General features: G+C 39.6%; 1 protein-coding gene across 1 annotated transcript in view; it reads right to left on the bottom strand.

The window, feature by feature from the left end:
• Nucleotides 1-25,975, bottom strand: part of SORCS3 (sortilin related VPS10 domain containing receptor 3) — a 721,132-nt gene that overhangs the window by 416,845 nt on the left and 278,312 nt on the right. Inside the window, exon 3 of the mRNA XM_049790799.1 lies at nt 3,764-3,863. Within this exon, the coding sequence (XP_049646756.1) occupies nt 3,764-3,863 (100 nt within the window). The remainder of the gene's footprint in view (nt 1-3,763; nt 3,864-25,975) is intronic.

The following is a 25,975-nucleotide window of genomic DNA, read 5'->3' as shown; positions in this document are numbered from 1 at the left end:
CATACACACATACCAGACACTGATTTTACATGTGGTTCAGTCACAGGTCCAACCAAACCTATAGGCCCAGTTGTGATAGTCACAACATTTCTGCCCCATACCTTGCAGTTGGGAAGGGAAGAAAATTACTTTATGTGTCATAAGACCATCTCACCACACTGTCACTATCCATGGACTCTTACCCTTTCTGAGCCTCAACTTCCTTCTTATGAAGAAATAAAAGGAAAGGGAGAGGGGCTAGAGGGATAGCATAGTAGATAAAGTGCTTGCCTTGCACATGGATGACAGGGTTCAATCTCAAGTCCCATATGCTTCCCCCTAGTCCAACCAGGAGGTATCCCTAAATTCAGAGTCAGAAATAAGCCCTGACTGGGCTTATTTGGCCTAAACACACACACACACACACACACACACACACACACACACAGAAGTAAGGGAACCACATCAGGACTGACTCAACTTGGTTATCCTTTAGCATCTAATCCATCATGGACAAGGCACCAAGCTTCAATTCAAATCACCAAGCAACTACCTCACACCAAGAAATCTTCCACTCAGGGGTCTGAGAGGTGCTCAAAGAGCACAAGAGCAAGACCGGCAAGTATAAGGCTTGAGGTGATCCCCAGGAATTCATGTCCCTGAGCCTGAGCCGAGTCAGGGATTTTCCTGGTGGCCTCCAGAACCCCTGGGCCTGAGAAGCATCTTGTTGGGTCCAAACCTCAAAGCATCCACTAGGCCACCAAGTGTGGCCCCTGCACCACCACTGCAGCAACCCAATACTGCTAAAGTGGTCCTTATATCAAACATTTCCAAAACAGGTCTGAGCTGTCTATTTTGAAACCTTGGTCTATAATTATCAGCAAAGTCAAGGTACAAAGTATAGTGTGAGGCAGAGAATATTGGGTTGATAGCTGAGCTCGAGCTTATAGACCTGGGTCTTTTGCTTTGACATCTTCTGGGCCTTTAGTCTTCAGTGTTTCTAGCTGTGAAATGAGGCTACCGGTATAGACAAATGATTCTTAATGAAGACTTTCTGACTAGTTGTGAGATTCAATGTGTTTTAGAAACCTCTAAACTTATTTTCAAGATGTTTTTCAGGGGATGCTTCTGCAGAGAATGTCATTCTACATTTGCAAAGGAGTTAAGCTTCAGAAAACTATTAATAACACCGTATATTGCTGAAACCTATGATCCCTTCCATGGCTAACTTTCAGTAATTTAAATAACAACACTGAAAAATGTTAAAAGGATAATCTGTGGGGACAAAGAAAAGAGGCAATTCTAAGGTAGAATGAGTAAGTAGGCCAAATGAACATGCTTGTCTGTCAGGACGTAGGTAGGGAGCTGTTGGACTGTGTTGATCAGGGAGCCTGGAGGCCCTCACATTAAAGCATTCAAAGTGAAATTAGAAGTTAGCAGTTGTTTCCTGCTTGGACTGGGAAAGGAAGGAACCCCAAAGGTGGGAGGAGAAAATTTGGTCTGCCAGAGAAAAACGAATAAGGGAATAGAAAGGCTGGTGACACATCCGCTCTGGACTGAGCAGCACAGAGCTCACCAGTGGAAGCCACAGTGGAAGCTTTAGGGACATGTGATAGAAAATCACTTTAAACTTATATTGACAAAATATAGTGCTTTGTCAATAGGACATGGGGAATGCAATCTAGAACAAAAATGTGAGTGGTGGTTTAAAAGGCTCCACACACTGTAATCCCACCGGGGAAGGTTGAAGTGGGTCTGGAGCTGGGCCACCGCAGGAAATAACCCAAACCAGGCTGAAGAGAGATGAAACACAGTCTGGGGACTTTTCTACCATGTGAAGCAAGAGAGAGATCAGCTGGGATTGCAATATTTATTGGAAAGATAGACCACCTCGATGGGTGGTTTGTGTGTGTGTGTGTGTGTGCACATGCGCGCACGTCTGTGTGTGTGTGTGTGTGTGTGTGTGTGTGTGTGTGTGTGTGTGTCTAACGTAAAGGACCAATCTAAAAGAGGAAGCCATCAGTGTTAAGGGTGAGGCCAACATGGCCACTATAGTTTAGGGTAAAGGCTAGTTAACCGATTGGAGATAGGGAATCCAGTCTCTGCCTTTAGATGCAGAATGGAAATGACCTTTCCTACTTCATGGAAGCTGGCTGAGTCCAGGCCTACATGAATTTCTTTCTTCTCTTTCTTTTTCTTCCTTCCTTCCTTCCATCCTTTCTTCTTTTTCTTTCTTCTTTCTTTCTTTCTTTCTCTTTCTTTCTTTCTACCTTCCTTCCTTCCTTCCTTCCTTCCTTCCTTCCTTCCTTTCTTTCTTTCTTTCTTTCTTTCTTTCTTTCTTTCTTTCTTTCTTTCTTTCTTTCTTTCTTTCTTTCTTTCCTTTCTTTCTCTTCTCTCTCTCTTCTCTCTTCTCTTCTTTCTCTTCTCTTCTTTCTTCCTTCTTCCTTCTTTCTTTCCTTTCTTTCTTTCTTTCTTTCTTTCTTTCTTTCTTTCTTTCTTTCTTTCTTTCTTTCTTTCTTTCTTTCTTTCTTTCTTTCTTTCTTTCTTCTTTCTTTCTTTCTTCTTCCTTCCTTCCTTCTTTCCTCTCTCTTTCTTTCTTTTTTTTAAATATAAATTTTATTGAGACCAATGTGAATTACAAATATTTCACAGTTGTATTTATGGTACAGTGACAGTAAATTAGGACAATCCCCAACACCAGTGTTTATCTCCCTCTGCCACTGTTCCCAGCAGGCATCCCATAACTCCACCCTTAGCCCCCTGACTGCTAGTGTAACAGGTCCCTTTTGTGTATAGATTGTTGTAGTTTGGGTCTCTTGATTCTATTGTCATTGATTTTGGGTTGGGTATTTAGGTCTAATTATTTTTCATTTCCACTCAATGCCCATGAGATTGCTTTTCCCCTGGTACTATCCACTATTTTCCCCCCTCAATTTGTAGAAAAACATAGAAATATGAGGCAGAACATGGTGATTCCTAGACAGAGGCCCCCACTGCTTTTTTTTTTTTTAATAATTTATGTATTTAAGTACCATGGTTACAAACATGTCCGTTGTTGGGTTTCAGTCATAAAATCTACACCCCCCCTTCAAAGTTTCTAACAGTTATGCCTTCCCAGCCACATAGTGGTAAACAGTAGAGTCTCAGATGATCAACACTTGAACAGGATTTGTTTTCTTAGACCCTTCATTCATCTTTCCATGGATCCAAGGGCATGATCTTCCATGATCATCTTCACATGCCAGCTCTCAAACACGGAGGAAAGAGGCAGAAAAGAGCACTGTGATCACTGCTCTCCCAGGGCTCAGCAACAGTTCAGCATCCAGCTGAAGGAACAGGAGCTGTCAAATTCTCTTCTCTACAGAAACCTCTAATTCAAAATTGCTGAAAAGAGGCCAGCAAGTAGTGAGGATGGGGAAGGACCTAGTCCAGTAGCCAAGCAGAGTCCAACATCAATCCTAGATTTGGGTCTGATTTTTAGATATTTATCCTCTCTGAGCTTCAGTTTATCCATCTGCCAATGGTGACAATAATCACTTTTATGGATCAGACTCTTGGGAAAGCTAGAATTCGACACATAAAGCCTGAAGCTGCCCTGCCTCGTCCCATCTGGGATTCTTGCTATAGGTAGTACTATCTTTACCACAATATTACATAGATTGTACAAACCCAACACCCATCATGCTCTGGGCATATTCAGCAGCCAAGATGAAAGTAATCCAGCAGCTCTGTTCCCCATCTGGAGTCCTCAGCCCCACACTCACCCCCTGAGCTCTGCTCTTACCTTCCTTTTGTTGGTGGGATTGACATAGAGGTAACTTAGGACCGTCTTCAGACCCACTTTGTCATTGAGCTTTTCATAAGTGGTGCCATAATCTGTTGATCTGCATGTAAGAAAGAAAAAAAGAAAAGGGAAGTTGTTTTACCAAGTTCAGAATTGTGTTGAAAGGGGAGACAGACTCTCCCCAAAAGAGCCCTTTTGTTCCCAAATCACATGAGCTCCTAAAAGTGCTCTTTGAAGATAAAAAGCCCCATTAATTTTAGAAGCACAATTAGACTCCTGGGTCCGCTTCTTACTGAAGCTGATCCCCTTTGCTCTGGGCCATTCTCAGAGACCTACTTGCCTGCCCTTTGTAAAGCTGCATGTGAGAGGAGGAGCACAGAGCCAGCCTGCCTTTCCCCCACACCCAGCCCTCTGCTTCCTTGCACAGCCCTGCAGGGCTGGCACTCCTGCTGGCAGGACAACTGACACCAGGCACCCAGGAGAGTCATCTCTGAAGTCACTAAGCTGTAACTAAAATCCTACCCTTGCACTGGGGCTGAAGCCAGGAAACTCTCAAAGGGAATAAAGTACCCTCCCCAAGGGTTTCAATGGCCAACATGCCCTGCAACAGTGGTCTTGATGCTTAACCCAAGAACAAGGCTGTTTTGGGGGTGAAAAGCCAGTGGCAATCAACTAATGCCAGTCCTTATCCAGGCTAGTTATGCTGTTACTGAACTGCTCCTTGGTGGGGCCTAATTTTTTAGACTTGGATCTGGTATATAAAACCCAAGTAAGGGATCATGGAAAAAAACACAGCCCAATGCCTTGGCCTTCCCTCTCCATCTTGCCCTCCTATAAGGAGAAACAGATGACAAAAAAGGGGCTCATGAGTGTCATGTGTCACTGCTTCCCTCTCTCCAACAATATCACAGGATTTGCCTTCTTCTGCTGTCATCTTCCTTGGCTGGCATCATGAAGCTTCTCCCACTGGAGCTTTAGAAAGTCACAGAGGCCAGGTTCTCTCTGTGGTCAAATGTGCTTACAGTAAGCCACTGAGAGCTTTGCTCCTGTCTCCAGCTCTAGACCTCCCCAGGCAACTCACTGTGCCTGATTTTCCCTCTGCTTTTCACTCACCCCTTATTGCATTTTAATTTTGGAGGGGCAAATTGGAGCACATGAATAATGCTCATGTAGCAAAGAGTATCAGAGATCAAACCAGGGCTTCTGCACTCAAGACAGCTGCTCCAACCCTTTGAGCTGTTTCTGCACTCCCTTTCCTCACCTTTCAATGCTAATTTGCTCCTACCCTGACTTACAACTTAGCTTGAAAGGCCTGGCAGCCAAACTGATGACTTTTGACTAATGATCCCAGCTCTATCCAAACTAGCAAACTCCATGTTCTTCACTTAACCCCAGCCCTTCTCATCCCGCTCCAGCTCCCCCAGTTCTCTTCCTCATTGCCCCTCATCTCTCCTCCACACCAGAACCGATTTCCCCACCTACAAGTTGCATGGCAGCTCACGTGTCTTTGCCATATTTCAACAGTGGCTGTGGTGAAGAAGGCCTTTCCGAGGAAGACTAAAGCTATTCCAGTGATTTCTCACTCTGTGCCTTCAGCAGTATCTGCTCCTGCCCACTGAAAAAGAGACCCTTAGCCCCAGACTGAGACTACATCACCAACCCAGGGGCTGCTGGCCAAAGGGGGTCAGGACTCTGTCCCTTTCCAAATGGCCCTTGGACCTTGCTTTGTCCAGAGCTCAGTGACTGTTTCTATCTGGGTGAGGAACAGCTGCCACACTAGTTAAGGCTCTGCCCCAGAGCCAGAGACAGCTGTGCCTGCAGAGCACACTCTTCCTGAGAAGGATATGATCCTCACCAGTTACCAGACAGGAGGCTTATCTCTGAGTTTAAAGCTGGTTTCCCACATCCTGAGGCTGGGTCCCTAAAACTGAATGTTCAGAACACTCGATTCGTTGAACACAAGCAAGCAGCCCCCAGCATGGGCCTGGCACTAGAACAGTGATGCTCCAATCCTTCAGTTCATGAGCCAACCTGGAAGGCCACATTGAAATGTGCCAGCCAATGATCCTCCGAGTATGGGCCCTCTGCTATGTGTGTGTGTGTTTGTGTGCGTGCGTGCATGCATCCAAGTGTGTCCCCCTTTCTCTGTCCTCTTCCTGACACTTTGATGAGCAAGTTCCAATACAAACACATATAAACAAACATACTTCCCACTCTCCATGATATCTAATGAATAATTGTGTTTGTGTTCATAAGCACAAAAGCTCCTGGAGGCAATTTTTATAACTACAAGTGTGAGCAGATGGGATATATGTTCCTCACTCAGCTGCTATTCCTAATACCCAGCTACAGATTTAGGCACATTGAGCAACTGAATTCCTACTTCAGTTAGCTGCTGGAAAGTATCATAGCTTATGAAGAAATCATCATTGTTTTTTGGACTGTTGATAAACATTTCTGTTCTCTTTTAAAGTTTGGTAGAAGCAATGATTTCATGATCCTTGGTCTACCTAGCTTCTTGAGCATTTGTGAAGAAAACTTTCTTCTCAGAAGACATAATTAAGACTACATGCATCTTTCATACTTTGCCAGTCATCAGTAGAATCTTCTTTAAGGAAGAATACTGTACCCAGAAAAAGACTTCTGCTTGGTATCCAGCTCCAGCAGCAGCTTCTCTTTCCTTCCCAGGCCCAGGAACAGAGCTCTAGGCTGGTTGCTCATCTGCCTCTATAGCTCTAACTCCCAATTCCAGGAACCCAGTCAACAAAGGGTCTCCCTCCTGGCCTCAGGTTCTCTGCCCTGCTGTTCTATCTAACATTATTGTAGGTGAACTGGTTGAGGGCTCCAGCCCTTGATCATACCAGCTGGTCTGCATGGCTCCCATAGCAGTAGACTGTTCCCATTACTGCTCAAGTACCCAGTGCTGAATGCAAGACTAGACTCCCTCCCTCTCTGATGCCTATGTTGGAGGTAATAGGGCTGGAACCCCAAAGTCTGAGTCCTTTCACTCAAAGCTCTTTTCTTACCCGACAGTTCTTCAGAAGAGCTACGTGCAGGTCCTACATCCTGAGGGGACACCTCCCAGCCTCCCCAAGTGTCCCCCATGTCCATTATCTCAGTGACAATTTCTCAAGCTTTGCTGTGAGCACAGGATGCAGGTGTCCAACCAACCTCCACCCGCTCCTCCTCTGAGCTTCTGGGGAAGATCTTGTGGCCACAGCATATGAGGCTACTATTTTTTAAGTAAAAGAACAGAAAAGAGCATCTTTCAGCCAATGTAGCCAAGCTGGCTTCCTGGTAGAGTGGAACACCTTAACAACCTTGTTCCCAATGCTAAATACCTGCCAGAAAAGAGTGGGCTCTGGGGACTCAATGTCCCCTCTCACAGATCATATTAAATGTTCCAGATTGAGGGGGCACTTTACATTCAACTTAGGCTGGGCTGTCTGCTCACTCCTGGTTCATGTGCTTTGAACTAAGAAACACAAGGCTTTACACAGGTATATATTATACTCAGGTGTGTAATAATACCTCAACTTAGCAAAAAAATTCCCAAGACTTCCTTGTAAGCAACCATATTTGTTTCACCAGATTTCTTAACATATCTGTTATAATTTCACCAGCAACCACATACCAGTCACTGGACTTGGCTTCCCATCTGTGGCTCTTGCTCTGATTATCAGATTAAAGGACCAGAAAACAAATAGATCAAGTTTGGGGCATTTTGTCACAGCTTTTCAACTCCTTCTTTCTAGTTCAAAAATAAAAACAAACAAAAAAAAAAAACAAAAAAAACCAAACAAACCAATAAGTGGTTTTGGCTGCAGGGCACTAACCTTGCTTTTCCAATAGCAAGTTGTAATATAGCACTAATACTGCACAATATGCACAATATGGTCACATAACCTTTTTCAACTCCTTCTTCCCTTCCATCAAAAAAATGCTCATGTTTCTTCAGGGACTCTGATACCCAATGCACCCTTCTCCACCTAGTTGTCCATCTGGCTTTGTGTCTTTGTTGCAGCCTCCAACCCACTCCGTCGAGCTTGTGGTAGACCATGGCCCAGATTCCAGCCTTTGGATTCTCAGCTCCAGGCCAAATAAAATTATGGAGATATTTCCTACATCAGTCTATGCTCTCATCTGCTTTTATACCAAGGACTGCCCTATTTATTCTCTGAGTATGCAGAGGTGCTTTGGCTCTTTTCTGTATTTGATAAACACTCCTTTAAAGATACACAACAAATGAAAGATGTTTTGATTCTCTGTAAGGACTGCCCAGGGCTCTTGAGTGAAGAGTGTGGGAAGATGGATGCAGAACAAAGAACACAAGATACAAGCCACAAGCCAGAAGAACAAGCAGGGAAAAGCCCCTCGCTTTTCTGAACCTCTGCTCTAGCAAGAGCTTTTAGGTGAAGAATCAGTGCCCTGAACTGAGTGACTTAACCTAGTAGGTAAGAAAAGGCTTATGCCATCAATTCTTACCTGTCTCATTTTTATGACTACTCCAGATTCAATTTTCCTGCAGAAAATTGAAATGTTCCCCTTGGTTTATTTTTCTGAATATATACCCTTATATGCCAAGATGTGAGGTACCTGGATACTCAATAGACCCTCAAACTAGCTCTGGCCATCATGAGAGCACCCTAAGGTACAGCTGCCTGGGAAATCAAGGTCTAGGCCAGGCTTTAAGAATCAACCACTAGCCCTGGCTCAGGGCATATTTCACCAAGATACACTAAAGAACAACCATAAGCAAAGCTCATAGAGAAGTGATTAGGGGTTGTGGTGTGTGGTGAACCACAACCCATTCCAAGGTCAGGCTCCAGAGTCTTCACAGCACAGCTCCAGGCCCACAGCTATCCAGAGAGTCTTTATGAGCAAAATGGGAAAAATCATTCATGCTGCCCTTTAGCCTGTTCTCCTTCCCATTGGGGGTCAGTGCCCAAACCCACATTAATTTGTATCTTTTCAATGGCAGCAGACCAGACTGACCACAAATAACTAAGCCAGATAACTAATATCAGAGCTCAAGCCAAGTGCGAGTGATTTAAATTGCCTCATTCTCCAAGTGGGTATTGGTCCCACCCTCTGCTTCAGAAAAACCGCAGGCAGGCTCATGTCCCAGCAGAAGCTCACAAAGCTCTCAGTGACCTCTCCTCATGCACTGACTTCTCAGCTGCATTCTCTGGCCTCACAAAGAGGCACAATGAGACAGGATAATTAATTTGTCTGCCTGCCTCAGCTATCTGAATGAGAGCCATCGCTGGCTTCCAAATACAGGAAATTGGAAAGGAGCTGAGTTTGGAGATCAGTTCATGCAGAATTCATGGTTGACAGCAGATAAAACATGGCACCAACAGTAGCACCAGCAATGCATGGAGCTAGGGAGAAAGGTAGGTGGGAGGGTGTCTAAATATTGAACAGAAGAGAGGGTTTTTCTCACTATGCAGGCACTTCCATTTTCACTGAAAGAAATCAAGTTGGTGATTTTTAATTCTGAGGGTTCAAAATGTCAAAAGATCTCAACCCTTAGAGCCAAGAAGCATGCTTTTGCCATTCAGATGAAGAAAAGAAGCTTCCCTCAAACAACAATCCATGCAATATCCAACAGCCCATAATTCACTGAACCTTGGTTCAGATGAACAAATTAGAGTGGTCATCATTAGGGAAAGGCCTAACAAAATGTATTTTATACAACATGTCATCTAATAGCATTAACAAATAAGGTAGATATGAAGGTTATTGACTTGTAAAAGGCTCTAAGGCAGATAATTCAAATGAAAAAAGTTTTTGAAGTACACTTAAAAAGCTGGAGGCCAGCACAAATAATTAGTGATAGATGCTGCCACTAGGTAGAGGACTAGGAGGAAGAGACTGGGGAAGTGACAGGGAATTGAGTTCACTTTTAATACCACAATATCTTAGAGGGAAAAAAAATGTGTCCATGGACCACTCATGACATAAAAATGATCATAGTAAAATTTAGTACTGAGTAGACTTTATGCAGATAAAAAAATGAACACATCTGAAAAGGTACTCTAAAACTTTATTTTTACCAAAAAAATAAATAAATAAATAGCAACGTAAGAGGATTTTTTTTTTCAAATTAAAACTGGTTTAGTATCAAATCCTGCGTATGGATTCTGAGGCTGATTATATAAGCCCTGAATTTCATATTACTCCAAGGAAATATAAATAATGCCTTCCAAGTATTTATGTTAAAATATAAATAACCCTAATACCATGGTGTTCATTGTCGCCAGCAGATCCCATGGTAGAGCATGAATATAAGCTCAGAAGGAGAATTGTCCTTACCATTGTAGGCAAATTCCAATATTGGTGTTATATAACCACTAGACAACTCTATCTTATTTCTACTGTATCAGCAGAAGCTCACCGAGGGCACAGAGGAACAGCATGGGGGTGCCTCTCAAAACCAGAGGGAGCTTCCAGCAGGTGGCCTGTGCTTGCAAAGTAAAGCCAAGGGAAAACTGATTCCTTTTTTCTACTAAGTTTTCCAGGGGGGAAAAATAATGATGCGAGAACTTGAAGGTTGGGGACTGTTTCAGCAAGTTATTTCTATCTAGGGAATAGATATTTACAATATCTCTGTAAAGCAGCATGCCATCAGTTGGTTCCCTATGCTATGCATGCAATTATGGCAGCTTATTCAAGGCCTGAGACCCCAGGATAAAGTGAGCAGCTGCTTGATGGAGATGTGGAAATCAATGGACAACCTTCAGCTAAAATCTGGGTCCCCATCATTTGTGAACCTGTTTCTTCCCAGGAAGAAGCACTCTCCCTGGCACATGGTAGAGTGCTGCACATTTGTTAATGATTTTAGCAATTAAAGTCAGTCTGTTTCTCCCAGAGCAGACAGCCGTAAGGGGAAGATAGCATCCTCATTGCCGATGCTCTCTCTGAGATGAATCTCTCATTCCTTTCTCCACTCCTTGAGTTGGCAAATCTCAAGATCTCTGTCACTATCTGTCACTATCTGTGTAGTAATTGCCCTCTAGAAACACAAATCTCTTTGCTGCTGTTTTTGTGGAGTTTTTTTAAGGGGAGGGGAGAATTGGCTCTCAGGGATTTCTCCTTGATCTGGGCTCAGAAATCACTCTTGGAAAATCCACAAAACTATGCCTGCCCAATGGGGCCCGACTGTGAAAAATTGTAAGTGCTGCCTGTGTGTGTCTGTCTACTGTCCTGTTGCGTGAACACTTGGGAGTGGGCCGAAAAAAGGCTCTAGAAGAGCACTTTGGCTCCGCTTCGCTACGCGGCCATGCGCCCTTTCTAAGAAAAGAACAACATCGCAACAAGAAGAAAAAAATCACACTAAGAACTGTGCTGGATCACTGAAGCCCAGCATTTCTCTCCAAACTGTCTTCTCTGCTGCATGCTCAAGCCTAAGATTTGATCATGTGTGAGGCTTTATCCACAGAGGACTCCCCTCCCTTGGAGGAAAGTCGACCCATCCAGAAAGGGCGGAGTCATAGGAGTGAGGCTGCCTGCATCATTTAGCCAATGAATACCACCAAAACACGTAGAAAAACCCACAATACAAGTACGACAATGGGGAAACAACGCAGGCCAGCATCAGGCATAGAGAATGAAGATGACAACTCTGATGACCAGATAATGACCAATCAACTAATCAACCTCTCATATAAGGACTTTAGACTAGTAATATGGAAGATGCTCAACGAACTCAAAGAAACCATAGATAAAGTTGAACAGAACACTAATAAGAACCAAGAAAATATGAAGACAGAAATCACAAAACTCCAAACTGAAATAACATGTAAACTAATAGGTCAGAAAAACTCAGTAAACAAAGTGAATGACAAAATGGATAAGCTCTGGGACAGAGTATCAGAAGCTGAGAATAGACTTGGTGCTGTGGAAGATGAGATAAATAACAATTCCATACAGAGGAAGAGACTGGGAAAAAAACTTAAAGCAAATGAACAGACAATGGAAAAATTAGTCAAAGAATGGAAACAGATGAAAATAGAAGTCTATGATAAGATCAACAGAAACAACATAGGAGTCCCAGAGACCCAGGAAGAATCAATGGTCAAGAACATCATTAAAGAGAAACTTCCAGAGCTAAAGAATATATGTGATCAAATCCTGCATGCTCAAACAGTACCAACCAAAAGAGACCCCAGAAATAATACCCCAAGACACATCCTAGTCACAATGACAAATCCCACAGATAGAGACAGAATTCTGAAAACAGCAAGATCAAAAGGGGAAATTACATTCAAGGGAGCATCCATGAGATTTACAGCAGACCTGTCACCAGAAACACTCAAGGCCAGAAAGCAGAGGTGGGATATTGTGACAAGACTGAATAAAATGAATGCTTCATTTAGAATACTGTACCTAACAAAACTCATTTTCCAGTTTGACGGAAGAACACATGATTTCACAGACAAAAAAAAGCTCAGAAACTTTACAGACTCAAAACCAGTCTTAAGAGAAAAACTGAAAGACCTAATTTAAGACAAGACTAACCAAAAGACACACCAAATTTTGATATAAAGATGGCATTAAATTCCAGGACAATTCTTTCTCGCAATGTCAATGGACTAAATGCACCAGTTAAGAGACACAGAGTGGCTAAATGGGTCAAAAAACTCAATGCAACCTTCTGCTGCCTACAAGAAATGCACCTGAATAGTCAGAAAAAAAACAGACTCAAAATAAAAGGCTGGAGAAAAATTATCCAAGCAAACAACACCCACAAAAAAGCTGGAATGGCCATACTAATATCAGATAATGCAAACTTTATACTCAGGAAGGCTGTAAGGGACAAAGATGGATATTTTTTTATTAATCAAGGGGTATGTAGAGCAGGAAGAAATAATTCTCCTAAACATATATGCACCAAATGAGGGGCCAGCAAAATATTTAATACAACTGTTGACAAATCTGAAAAATAATATCAATAACAACACAATAATTGTGGGGGACCTCAACACGGCTTTGTCAACACTGGATAGGTCAACCAGACTGAAACCCAACAAGAATATACTAGACCTGCAAAGAGAAATGGAAGAAAGAGGCCTAGTGGATATATATAGGACACTCCATCCCCAGAAACCTGGATACACATTCTTCTCCAATGTACATGGGACATTCTCCAGGATAGACTACATGCTGGCACATAAAACATACCTCCATAAGATCAAGAGGATAGAAATTTTGCAGACTACCTTCACTGACCACAAGGCTCTAAAATTATTTGTGAACTCCAAAGGGACTCAGAAGAAACACTTTAACACCTGGAAGTTAAACAGCCTCATACTCAATAACCAGTGGGTCCGAGATAAAATCAAGGAGGAAATAAAAAGGTTCCTGGAAACAAATGACAATAAAGACACAAACTATCAGAATTTATGGGACACAGCAAAAGCAGTACTGAGAGGAAAATTTATAACTTTGCAAGCACAATTCAGGAAGGAAGAGGGAGCTTACCTGAGTAGCTTAATGACACAGCTAATAGAACTAGAAAGTGCTCAACAAAAGGACCCAAAAATAGGGAGACAGAAGGAAATAACAAAGCTAAGAGCAGAAATCAACGAAGTGGAAACCCAAAAAACAATCCGAAAGATCAATGAAAGCAGAAGTTGGTTCTTTGAAAAAATAAACACGATTGATAGAGCACTGGCAAAACTAACAAAGAAAGAGAGAGAGAAACTTGATAACTCGTATTAAGAATGAAAAAGGAGAGATCACTACTGATATGGCAGAGATTCAAAGGGTAATCAGAAACTACTTTGATAATCTCTATGCCAATAAAAATGAGAACATGGAAGAAAGGGATAAATTCTTGGACTCTTATAATCTTCCACGGTTGAAGAAAGAGGGTGTGGCATATCTAAACATCCCATAACTATTGATGAAATTAAAATGGTAATCAAATGTCTTCCCAAAAACAAAAGCCCAGGCCCAGATGGATTCACTAATGAATTCTTTCAAACTTTCCAAGAAGAACTACTACCAATCCTGGCTAGACTCTTTCATGAAATTGAAAAAACAGAAACACTTCCAAATAGCTTTTATGAAGCCAACATCACCTTGATACCTAAACCAGACAGAGATGCTACGAAAAAAGAAAATTACAGACCAATATTGCTGATGAATAGAGATGCAAATATCCTCAACAAAATCCTGGCAAATAGGATTCAATGCCTCATTAAGAAGATCATCCACTATGATCAAGTTGGTTTCATCCCAGGAATGCAAGGATGGTTTAACATCTGTAAATCTATCAACATAATACACAACATCAAAAACAAGAAAAATAAAAACCACATGATCATATCAATAGAGGCAGAGAAAGCATTTGATAAGGTCTAACACCCATTCTTGATCAAAACTCTCAGCAAGATGGCAATGTAAGGAATCTTTCTTAATATAGTTAAGGCCATCTACCACAAGCCAGTGGCAAATATGGTCCTCAATGGAGAAAAAATAAAGCCTTCCCTCTAAATTCTGGCACAAGACAAGGCTGTCCTCTCTCACCACTCCTATTCAACATAGGACTGGAAGTACTCGTTATAGCGATTAGGCAAGAAAAAGATATCAAGGGAATCCAGATAGGAAAGGAAGAAGTCAAGCTCTCACTGTTTGCAGATGACATAATACTCTACTTAGAAAACCCTAAAGACTCTACCAAAAAGCTCCTAGAAACAATAGACTCATATAGGAAGGTGGCAGGCTACAAATTTAACACACAAAAATCAATGGCCTTTCTATACACCAATAGTAATAAGAAAGAAATGGACATTAAGAAAACAACCCTATTCACAATAGTCTCACACAAATTCAGATATCTTGGAATCAACTTGACTAAAAATGTGAAGGACCTATACAAAAAAAACTATAAAATTCTTCTCCAAGAAATAAGAGAGGACACGCGGAAATGGAAACACATACACTGCTCATGGATTGGCAGGATTAACATAATCAAAACGACAATACTCCCCCAGGCATTATACAGATTTAATGCGATCCCTCTAAAGATACCCATGACATTCTTCAAAGAAGTGGATCAGGCACTTTTGAAATTCGTTTGGAACAATAAACACCCTAGAATAGCTAAAGCAATCATTAGGGAAAAGAATATTGGAGGAATTACTTTCCCCAACTTTAAACTTTACTACAAAGCAATAGTTATCAAAACAGCATGGTATTGGAATAAGGACAAGACCTCAGATAGTGGAATAGGCTTGACTACTCAGAGAATGTTCCCCAGACATACAACTACCTAATGTTTGATAAAGGAGCAAGAAATCCTAAATGGAGCAAAGAAAGCCTCTTCAACAAGTGGTATTGGCACAACTGGCTAGCCACTTGCAAAATATTGAACTTGGACCCCCAGCTAACATCATGTATGAAGGTTAAATCCAAATGGATTAAAGACCTCGATATCAGAACCAAAACCATAAGATATATAGAACAACACATAGCCAAAACACTCCAGGCCATTGAGACTACAGGCAGATTCAAGGAGGAAACTGCACTCTCCAAGCAAGGGAAAGCAGAGATTAACAGATGGGAATATATTAAGCTGAGAAGCTTCTGCACCTCAAAGGAAATAGCGCCCAGTATACAAGAGCCACCCACTGAGTGGGAGAAACTATTCACCCAATACCCATCAGATAAGGGGCTAATCTCCAAAATATACAAGGCACTGAGAGAAATTTACAAGAAAAAAAAAAACATCTAATCCCATCCAAAAATGGGGAGAAGAAATGGACAGACACTTTGACAAAGAAGAAATACAAATGGCCAAAAGACACATAAAAAATGCTCCACATCACTAATAATCAGGGAGATGCAAATCAAAACAACTATAAGGTACCAACTCACACCACAGAGAATGGCACACATCATAAAGAATGAGAATAAACAGTGCTGGCGGGGATGTGGAGAGAAAGGAACTCTTATCCACTGCTGGTGGGAATGCCATCTAGTTCAACCTTTATGGAAAGCGATATGGAGTTTCCTCCCCAAACTGGAAATCGAGCTCCCATATGATCCAGCTATACCACTCCTAGGAATATACCCTAGGAACACAAAAATACAACGCAAAAACCCCTTCCTTACACCTATATTCATTGCAGCACTATTTACCATAACAAGACTCTGGAAACAAACAAGATGTCCTTCAGCAGACGAATGGCTAAAGAAACTGTGGTACATATACACAATGGAATATTATGCTGCTGTCAGGAGAGATGAAGTCATAAAATTTTCCTATACATGGATGTACATGGAATCTATCATGCTGAGTGAAATAAGTCAGAGAGAGGGAGAAAAACACAGAATAGTCTCACTCACCTATGGGTTTTAAGAAAAATGAAAGACATTCTTGAAATAATAATTTTTAGACACAAAAGACAAAAGAGCTGGAAGTTACAGCTCACCTCAAGAAGCTCACCACAAAGAGTGATGAGTTTAGTTAGAGAAATAACTACATTTTGAACTGTCCTAATAATAAGAATGTATGAGGGAAATGGAAAGCCTGTTTAGAGTACAGGCGGGGGTCGGGTGGGAAGAGGGAGATTTGGGACATTGGTGATGGGAACGTTGCACTGGTGATGGGTGGCGTTCTTTACAAGACTGAAACCCAAACACAATCATGTATGTAATCAAGGTATTTAAATAAAATATATAAAAAAACCAAATCACTCTTGGAAGACTCAAGGGATAGTATACGATGCCAGGGATTGAAACCTGGTTGGCCATGTGCACGGCAAACACCCTACCCACTGTAGTGGAGTCTTATTTTTAATGTCTGTAACTGTTGCGCAAACATATTCTTCCTCTAGTCATACAAGTTTTTTATGGTCACCTGGGATTTCTCTTTGAACCCTTCAAGTGTGCTGAATCATACCACACAGGAAGGATACTTAATCTAAGCACAAGTATTCTAGGGACTGAAATAAATTCAGACAGATGCTCTTCTGATAGTGAGACTGTTTTGCTGCAAGTGATGAACAACCAAAGCAGGCACGTCCCCTCCAGCACTGGCTCTCAGTTATCCCACTGGACAGTTGGATGAGAAGAGAAAGAACTATTTTCCAGACTGACATCTCCCAGACCAGAAAGAAGAAAATTCACAGAAGACAAATAATGAATCACAGTTATTTTAATCAAGGCTTTTAAACCATCATTTCTCTTCCTTTGGACTTGAAAAATCTGAACTCTCATTACATTTTCCTTTAAAAATGATAAATTGGGGATCAACAAGATGGTACAGTGGGTAAGATGCTTGCCTTGCATGCAACTAACCAGGGTTTGATCCTTGCATTCCATATGCTCTGCTTGTTACCACTGGGAGTGATTATTGAGTGCAGTGCGAGGAGTAACTCCTGGTCACTATGCATGTGGCACACAAACAGATAAACGAAAGATAAATTATCAAATACACATCACATATCATTATTTACAAAACTGCCAATTTTTAACCCTACATTAACATTTCAAATGCTCTTGACAATACACCAGGGATATAAGACATGAAAACTTATTCCAGTTTTTTTTACAGGTTTCTTCTGTTTTTAAAGCAATAAAAATTACCAGTCTACAAACTGGGCTTATTCCAAATTATAGCATATTCATTAAATTGTAAGCCATAAAGACTCCCTCTGAAACCCTAAGATCAGAGGCAGAACATACCTGAGTCCCAAAGGGCAAGGGACAACTCAGAACATAAATTCCCACCACATCAAACAAAAGGAATTCCATACACTACATCCTCTGACTACCATAATCTCTTGGTCCCAACAAAACTTTCAGCTTCTCGAAGTCAGGGGTTACACCTTTGGAACATACTGGGAACATATTGGGGAACACACTGGGGTTCAGTAACTGATTTCTCTGGGAAAGTGTCACCCTAAATCACTGTGGTGTTTAAGTCACTAGCATTTGAATAGTTTTTACATGAACCGTCTTCTATCAAAATCACTCAATTCTCAAAGTGACCTTGAGACATTGGTATTTATCTCTGTCATAAAAAATGAGGAAGCAAGGACTTAGAGAGGTTAAGTGACTAGATAAATGACAATACTGAAACCTGAAACCAGGTCAACTGATTCCAAAGCTCTCATACTCTATGTTGGAGGTTTGATTTAGGTGGGTGTCTGTCAGCATCTGCCTTGCATGGAAAGGAATTAATTAACTCATCATTTCAAGAAATGTTAGTTTATTTCATTTATTTTAGAGGCATTGTATTTACTTAAAAGAAAAAAGTGTTTGGGGTCAAAAAATCAGCTAGAATTCCTGTTTCCTCACTGATAGAATGTCACATCATCTTACTTTTTGGGCTATTTTTTCATCTCTTGAGCAGGCATATTAATTCCTTCCTATACAGCAGGGTTATTGAGAAAAAACATTATATAAATCTACATAGGACACAGTGTAAGAAACAGTTCCTTAATACACTTTCATTCTTTCCAAAAGAAGCAATGAGCCATCATACCATCAAGGTCTATGGTCTATCCACCTCTGGGAAACAGCACTGATTTAATAAAATAAAAGAGGTACAATAAATTCTAAGTATAAGTCACAAAGAAAAATAAAAGGCTGATCTCAAACATCTGAATCTAGAATCTCTGGAAGAGAGGAGCCACAAAAGACCAACCCCCACAATGCCCCCCCCCCAAAAAAAAGTCACTGGAGAAAATAAACAATAGTTTTTACATGAAAAAATCCATTGTGAATTCAGTGGGCACTATTTGGTGTTGTGACTCTGGGAGCCAGTGTCCACTTCCTTCAAGGGACACCAATCCTGTCTCAAACCCATAGATTCCCCAGGATTCACTGTGACTGAGTCCTAAAAAGGCCATGCCTTTGGGAAAAGACAGTTCTAAAGTGCATTATTAGTCTCAGTGTTCACAGAATTCAGTATTTTGTTTAGTTTGGGGTGCTCAACACTTACTTTTGGGTCTGCACTCAGGAATCAATCTTGGAAAGTTCTAGAGATCATATGGGGTGCTGTATATTGAACTTTGGGTTAGTCACATGCAAGACAAGTTCTCTCTCTGAATACTTTTGCTTCAGCCTGAGGAGTCAGAGTGTTGGTAGGAAACAAAACCTCTAAGTCCATTAACAATACCAGGATTGCTAACAACATGATGCTATTGAATGTTTCCTGCAGTTCAAACTTACAAATTCAGCAAGGCCCATAAGTCCAGGACTATTGGGTTTCAGAGATCTTATTACAGAAACTCCTTGTTTCCAACCAAAAACAATTATTCACAGTTTGATTATTCTCCTCCTTCGTAAATTGTGAAGGTTGGAATAAATTATTTCTTGGGCATGCCCCGAGAATAATTGTCTACAGCCTATGCATCACCTAATCGAGTCACTTAAAGAAACATAATCAGAAACAAAAGAATTTGGGGTGGGGCTGAGCAACAGTATAGAGCATTTTCACTGCAAGTAGCCAACCTAGGTTTTATCCCTTGGCACCCCATAAAGTCCTCTGAGAATGCCAAGAGTGACCATCAGGTGTTGAGGACTATAAGGTGTGGTCCCAAAACTGAAGAAAAATATAGGATTTGAATTAGAGAAGATCATCTTCCATTACATCATTACATGTAGTAAACTTACAACTACTCCATGATTACATGGAGTAAACTGTATAAATTTTAAAAGTCAAAGGCTAAAAACCCACCATGAAATATGAGCTAGATGATACTGCAGAGTTGTGATCAAAGTCCTTTATTAGAGGTAGAGAAAAAGTAAACAAGAAGGAATTTCGGAGGTTAAGAACCCTATGAAGTCATGAACTTTTCCTATACGTGGATGTACATGGAATCTATTATGTTAAGTGAAATAAGTCAGAGGGAGAGAGATAGACACAGAATAGTCTCACTCATTTATGGGTTTTAAGAAAAATTAAAGACATTACTGTAACAAGGCCCAGAGACAATAGAGTTAAGGGCTGGAAGGACCAGCTCACAATTTGAAGTTCACCACAAAGAGTGATGAATCCTGTTAGGGAAATAACTACACTAACAACTGGCATGACAGTGTTAAAGAATGAGAGAAGTAGAATGCTTGTCGTGAATACATGCAGGGGTGGGGGAGGAGGGGGACATTGGTGGTGGTAATGTTGCACTGGTGATGGGGGATATTCTGTTTATAACTGAAACCCAACTACAAACATACTTGTAGTCATGGTGCTTAAATAAAGACTTATATTAAAAATAAATAAAATTATATTTCTAAAAAAAAAAGAAAAGAACCCTATGAAGTGCCTAGACACTCAACTTTTATTTTAATCAGTAAATTAATAATGAATAAGTAAGATTAAAATTGTACCAAATGCAATTGGATAGCAGAGTGGTTAACAAACAATTTTTTAGTTTCAGACACGGTTTCAAGATGTTTTTACAGCTATTACCATGTGACCTGTCTGATCTTGTGAAGGTCACTTAATATCTTTGAAATTCCATTTTTTTCTTACTAATAACATAGGAAAGACTATCTAAATTTCCTCCCAGGGTTGAGTGAATAAGGCAATGAGAACCCAATGAGGAAATGTGCCTAAAGCATTTTTCACATTTATCATAGTGTCAGGCATATTACATCATATTATAAATGGTGTACATTATTAGGATTATTGTGAAGATAATGACAATGAAAGTTATGAAGCCAATGATATTTATTAGTTTCAGAGAAGCTCAGAAAAACTTGGAGAATATTTCATGCAGTACAAGAACTTTGAGTAACAAGTAGAATAATGAGACGTCAAAGAACACAAAAAAAACATGCCCAAGGAACCTGAAATATGTAAATATTTTCAGAAGTTAATTAGTAGATGGGCCAGAAATAGTCTCATATAAGCACAAAATAGGGTAAGTAGGTAAATAGAATAGAATAATGCGGCTAGTCAATAATATCTTTTAAAAAATGTTCACTATCTCTTCAAACAATTCAGACCCCCAAAGAATAAAAATATATATATATTTTAACTGGAAAAATAAAAAAAAACGCCTAAATCAGTTACTTCACTTAGAAATCTAAGTCTACACAGTCATGTTTGTAATGACAGTGTTTAAATAAATATATTTAAAAGAAAAAAGAAATTTGAGTCTGGGGCTGGAGTGATAGCACAGCAGTAGGGCGATTCCTTGCACTACCAACCCAAGATGGATCACAGTTCAATTCCCTTCATCCATATGGTTCCCTGAGCCTGCCAGGAGTGATTTCTGAGCACAGAACCACGAGTAAGCTCTGAGCACTGTTGGATGTGGCCCAATACCCCTTTCCCCCAAAAAAAGAAATCTGAGTCTGGGGTTAGGACCTTTAAAATACCAAAGCAGTGCTCTTCAACAAAATCAGCCAGTTACTGTTCATTACAGCAGGGGGAAATCAGCACTTTGTAGCAGCAGTAGATGAGTACAGGGAACATGATTTTACACCATGACAAAACATTTTCAACAAAGGCCTTTTCTAATCATTATGAAGATTTTCATGACAAAGATGCCATGGTGTTTGATATTTTAGGGAAGGGTGAAAGAAACAATCTTAGACAATGGCAATTCTCTGTCCCTGTAAAACTGGGGCAGGGGTGTGACCCTTTGCCCCACCATTGCTTGATCTACTTCATGGTAAGCCCACAGAAGACCAAGTTTTCTTTTTCAGGATTTTCAATATTAGCCAAGACATGTATAAAGGGGCATGTGATGTTATGGTGGCTTTCTAAAAATGAGAAAAGATGGGTTATGTCTATTTTTAGTGTGTAATAATGTATGATAAAACATGGCATGAATATCCATCCAATCCATTACTTTGGATCCCTGACATATACTACTAGCTCAGATATGCTGGCCTGGGCTCTAAGGAAACCTCTCTTTAGAGATAAATAAATACTTCTATAACTCTTATCTGGCCATATTTTCCTTTTGTAAGGCAGAAAGGATCCTGGAAAACTGCAGTATATCTATTTGTTTTAATATTGCATATAAGCGGAGTTCTTCTTTTAAGAGCCATATACTAAATTATATAGTAGAGAATCACACCCAAATGCATATTTGAAATATCAGGTCTAACATAAAACATACTTAGATTTTTTTAAGTTCTTTCATTCCTTAACTCAGAAATCAATCAATAGATGTTTATTGTGCACCAATGGCATGAAGAAAATCATACTTACAAAAGCAGTATGTCTTGGCAATAGTAAACAGACTTTCTGGCAGAGAATAAAATAAAGGTAGGTGCAGGAGGACTGGATATATATTTGAAAAACCCCACCTGCTGTACTATATTTCCATCCTCTCATGCATTTCTTGTTGGCTTCACAGTTCAATATGGACCAGGAAGAAGGTGGAAAGAGGGACTGGAAGGGGCTCTCTCTGTGCAGAGAGTAACAGACCCACACTCTTTCCATATCAGGGTTTTGCTATCCTTGAGATGTTAAGTAATTTCAGTTTAACTGGTGGCTGGAAAAGTTAATGAGCATAAAGACAGAAGAAAGGAGTATTTTTTTATATTCTTTTACTTAAATCAACTATAGAATCAGCATACATCATGTCTTCCAAGTTGGTTGAATCATAATTTAGTGATAAGACTATAATCAAAAAGAAAGAATCTAGTCTTATTCTAGATGAAAATGAAACAGTTTCTATGAAGATGCAACTAATCTCTGACCACAAAACATATGGTACGTTTTCATTTATTCAAGTAGAATTTTATCTTATACATGATTTCCAGGCAAAACTGTCTTGCTGTCAAGAAGATTCTGAGTTCACTCAGACTCAGAATAATATCTGATTCATCAAAGAAGAGAAATTAATTCCTAATTATATATATTAACTTTAGTATTTGTGAATTGCACATTACTTGCCTTGCACTAATTTAGTTGCACAACACACCATAAAGAAAATTAAACCTGGGGCCAGAGAGATAACACAGCAGTAGCACGTTTGCCTTGCAAGCGCTGACCCCGGACCAATGGTGGTTTGAATCCCGGCATCCCAAATGGTCCCCGTGCCTGCCAGGAGTGATTTCTGAGCATCACCAAGTGTGGCCCAAAAACCAAAAAAAAAAAAAAAAAAGGAACAGTAAACCATATGTTGGGTACAGATATATATGTTTACTTTTATTCTAATATTTTAGAAAGAAGCTGTTTCCTTTCAATGTTCTTTTATGATAAAAATTAGGTTATGAACATCAACATATTAAAAGTCACATATAATAAGCTCAAAGCTAACAACATGATTAAAAGATTATTCAATAATGAAAAGTTAAAAGCTTGTCTACGAGCTTTTGAAGCAACAAAAATACTAGTTCTCACTGATCTTTTCATTACAATACAGGAAATCTTAAAGAGAGCAATTAGGTAAGAAAGAGAATCAAAGAAGACATATTTTTGGTGACAAAATATTATGTTAAAAATCCTAAATACGCTAACAAAATAATAATCAATATATAAAATCTTTTTATATGCATTAAAATAATATATCATGAGAGATATTAAGCAATCAATTCCATTTGTAACTGAATAAAAATGAGCAAGACACCCAGGTATAAATTTAAACAAAGAAGGAGAAAAAACTGAACAAAATACTTTAAGAAATTGATTTTGAGGAAAATTCAACAAATGAAGCTGTGTTATATATTTATGAACTGGAAGTGTTTAAATATCTAAACTATCCAAGAAAACTAGCAATTTAATTCATTCTTTATTAAAAGCCCACTGTCATTTTATACAGATAGTGGGGGAGAATATTATAAAATTTTCAGGGATCCTCAAACTTTTTAAACAGGGGCCAGTTCACTGTCCCTCAGACCATTGGAGGGTCTGACTATAGTAAAAACAAAACTTATGAACGAATTCTTAAGCACACTGCATATATCTTATTTTGCAATGAAGAAACAAAGCAGATACAAATACAATATGTAGCCCGCGGGCCATAGTTTGAGGACCACTGTATGATGTTACTATTCAAACACAATTACAAAAGACTTTAATTAAATCAATCTCAAAAAAGTAAATCAAACACTTTCTGATTGTTAACTATATTACAAAGCTATTGTAATAAAATTAGCATAGCACCGGCAGAAGAAAAAAACAGACATAAATCAATGAACCCGAATAATTAGCCCATAAATAAACCAAAGTATATGTCTTCAATTTTTTTAATTTTTCATGTTTTTTAATTTGTTTAATTTTAATTGATATTCTGTAGTTAACAATAAAGTTTATGGTTTACACTAAGGTTTAAGTTTACAATAATGGTTTCTCATACACAAAATTCGAATACTACACTTATCACCAGTATTTATACCTTTTTCATACAATAATCCTAGCTTCCCCCTTTTTCAATTCCACCACACTAACTTAATTTTGTAGAAGAATTGTCCCAATATGTTTCTTTAAAACTTCGTTACAAAATACAATTGCTGTGTAACTTTGTCTCACTTGTCATAGAGACCATTCTGTCTCTGGCCCCTTCTGACTTCACTCAGCTTGATATCCTCTAGTTGTAGCCATGTTGTGACAAGTTGCATGATTTTTTCCCCTTATTTATAAAGGGAAGAGTATGATATTCTATATGTATATCACAACTTCTGGATCCATTGATTCCATAGCTGGGCTGTATCAACATATTAGACTGTATCAACATTTGGACTGTATCAACATATTAGCTATTGTATTAGGTGTGGCAATGAATATGGATGTGCAAGTGCATGTATCCTTTTGAATTAATGTTTTTGACTTTTGGAAATAGATGCCAAGAAGTTAAATTGCTAGATCATATGATAGTTCTATTTCTATTTTTATATATCTGTATACTGTTTACAATAGAGTCTGAACCAGACAACACCTCCACCCCGGAATTGAATCAGGGTTCCTTTTCACTGCAACTCTTGTCAATACTGGTTGTTTTCAGACTTTTTAATTAATTAATTTTTATTTTTAATAGGATCTTTATTTAAGCACCATGATTACAAACATGTTTCTAATTGGGTTTCAGTCATAAAAAGTACACTTCCTTCATCAGTGCAATCTTCCCACCACCAAAATGTCTGCTTCCAGACTTTTAGATATGAGCCATTCTTACAAGAGCAAGATAATATCTCAATGTTGTTTTGATTTGGATTTCCCTAATTATGACCTTTTTCATGCTATTAGCCATCTGTATCTCTTATTTGGTAGTGTTTGTTCATCTCTTCATGTCATTTGTGAATAGGGGCACTGGAATTTTGTTGTTGAGTTTTGTGTCCTTTGCTGAGTTTTTGAATTTGAATTTTTGTTTTTTTGTTTTTTGTTTTTTTTGGTTTTTGGGTCACACCCGGCAGTGCTCAGGGGTTATTCCTGGCTCCAGGCTCAGAAATTGCTCCTGGCAGGCACGGGGGACCATATGGGACGCCGGGATTCGAACCGATGACCTCCTGCATGAAAGGCAAACGCTTTACCTCCATGCTATCTCTCCGGCCCCGAATTTTTGTTTTAATCATAGTGGCTTACATATCGTTCACAGTAATATTTTAGGTACATATTAACATTCAATCAGGGGAATTCCCATCACTGAATTGTCCTCCCTCCACCTCTGATCCCGTCCTGCCTCCCATATCCTCCACCCTCCACCCTCACTCCCGGGGCTGCAAGAATGAGTGGTTCCCTCTGTGCCTAACTTACTACTTAGTGATCTTACACCTGTTTGGTCTTGGTTCCTCCATTAATTTCCCCTTCTAATTGGGAGGCGGGACTAGATAATTCAAGTTATGCGGTTTTGTTTGAAGAAGAGAAAAGTAATAAACTGGGGTAAAAATCAGGTACGCCGAAAATGGGTGGAGTCCTTCTAGAGGCTCTCATCCTCAGTTTGAGATACGAAGGGGAAAAAGGAACTGAGACACCACAACAATACAAAAACAAGTGTCAAATAATATATCTATTATTGAAGTTGTTATCTACATTTTTGTTATTATTATCCCATTTTTTATAAAAAAAAATGCTTTGTCATTGTGGTATTGCACTGAAAACTCTTCTGGAGAGTTCTACTGATATTTTCTTCAATGTATTTTATGAATCCATATTAATATCTATATCACTGATCAACTTTGGGTTTACCTTTGTGAATGATGTGATTCTAATTTCATCTCTATTAAATATTTTAGCCATTTTGTTTTCCCAAAACCATTTTCTTGTAAAGGTTTTCTTTGCTCCATTTCATATAT

The sequence above is a fragment of the Suncus etruscus genome, chromosome 17 (genome assembly GCF_024139225.1).
Source record: "Suncus etruscus isolate mSunEtr1 chromosome 17, mSunEtr1.pri.cur, whole genome shotgun sequence".
Classification (NCBI taxonomy): domain Eukaryota; kingdom Metazoa; phylum Chordata; class Mammalia; order Eulipotyphla; family Soricidae; genus Suncus; species Suncus etruscus.
This window is presented reverse-complemented; position numbering and strand designations above follow the sequence as displayed.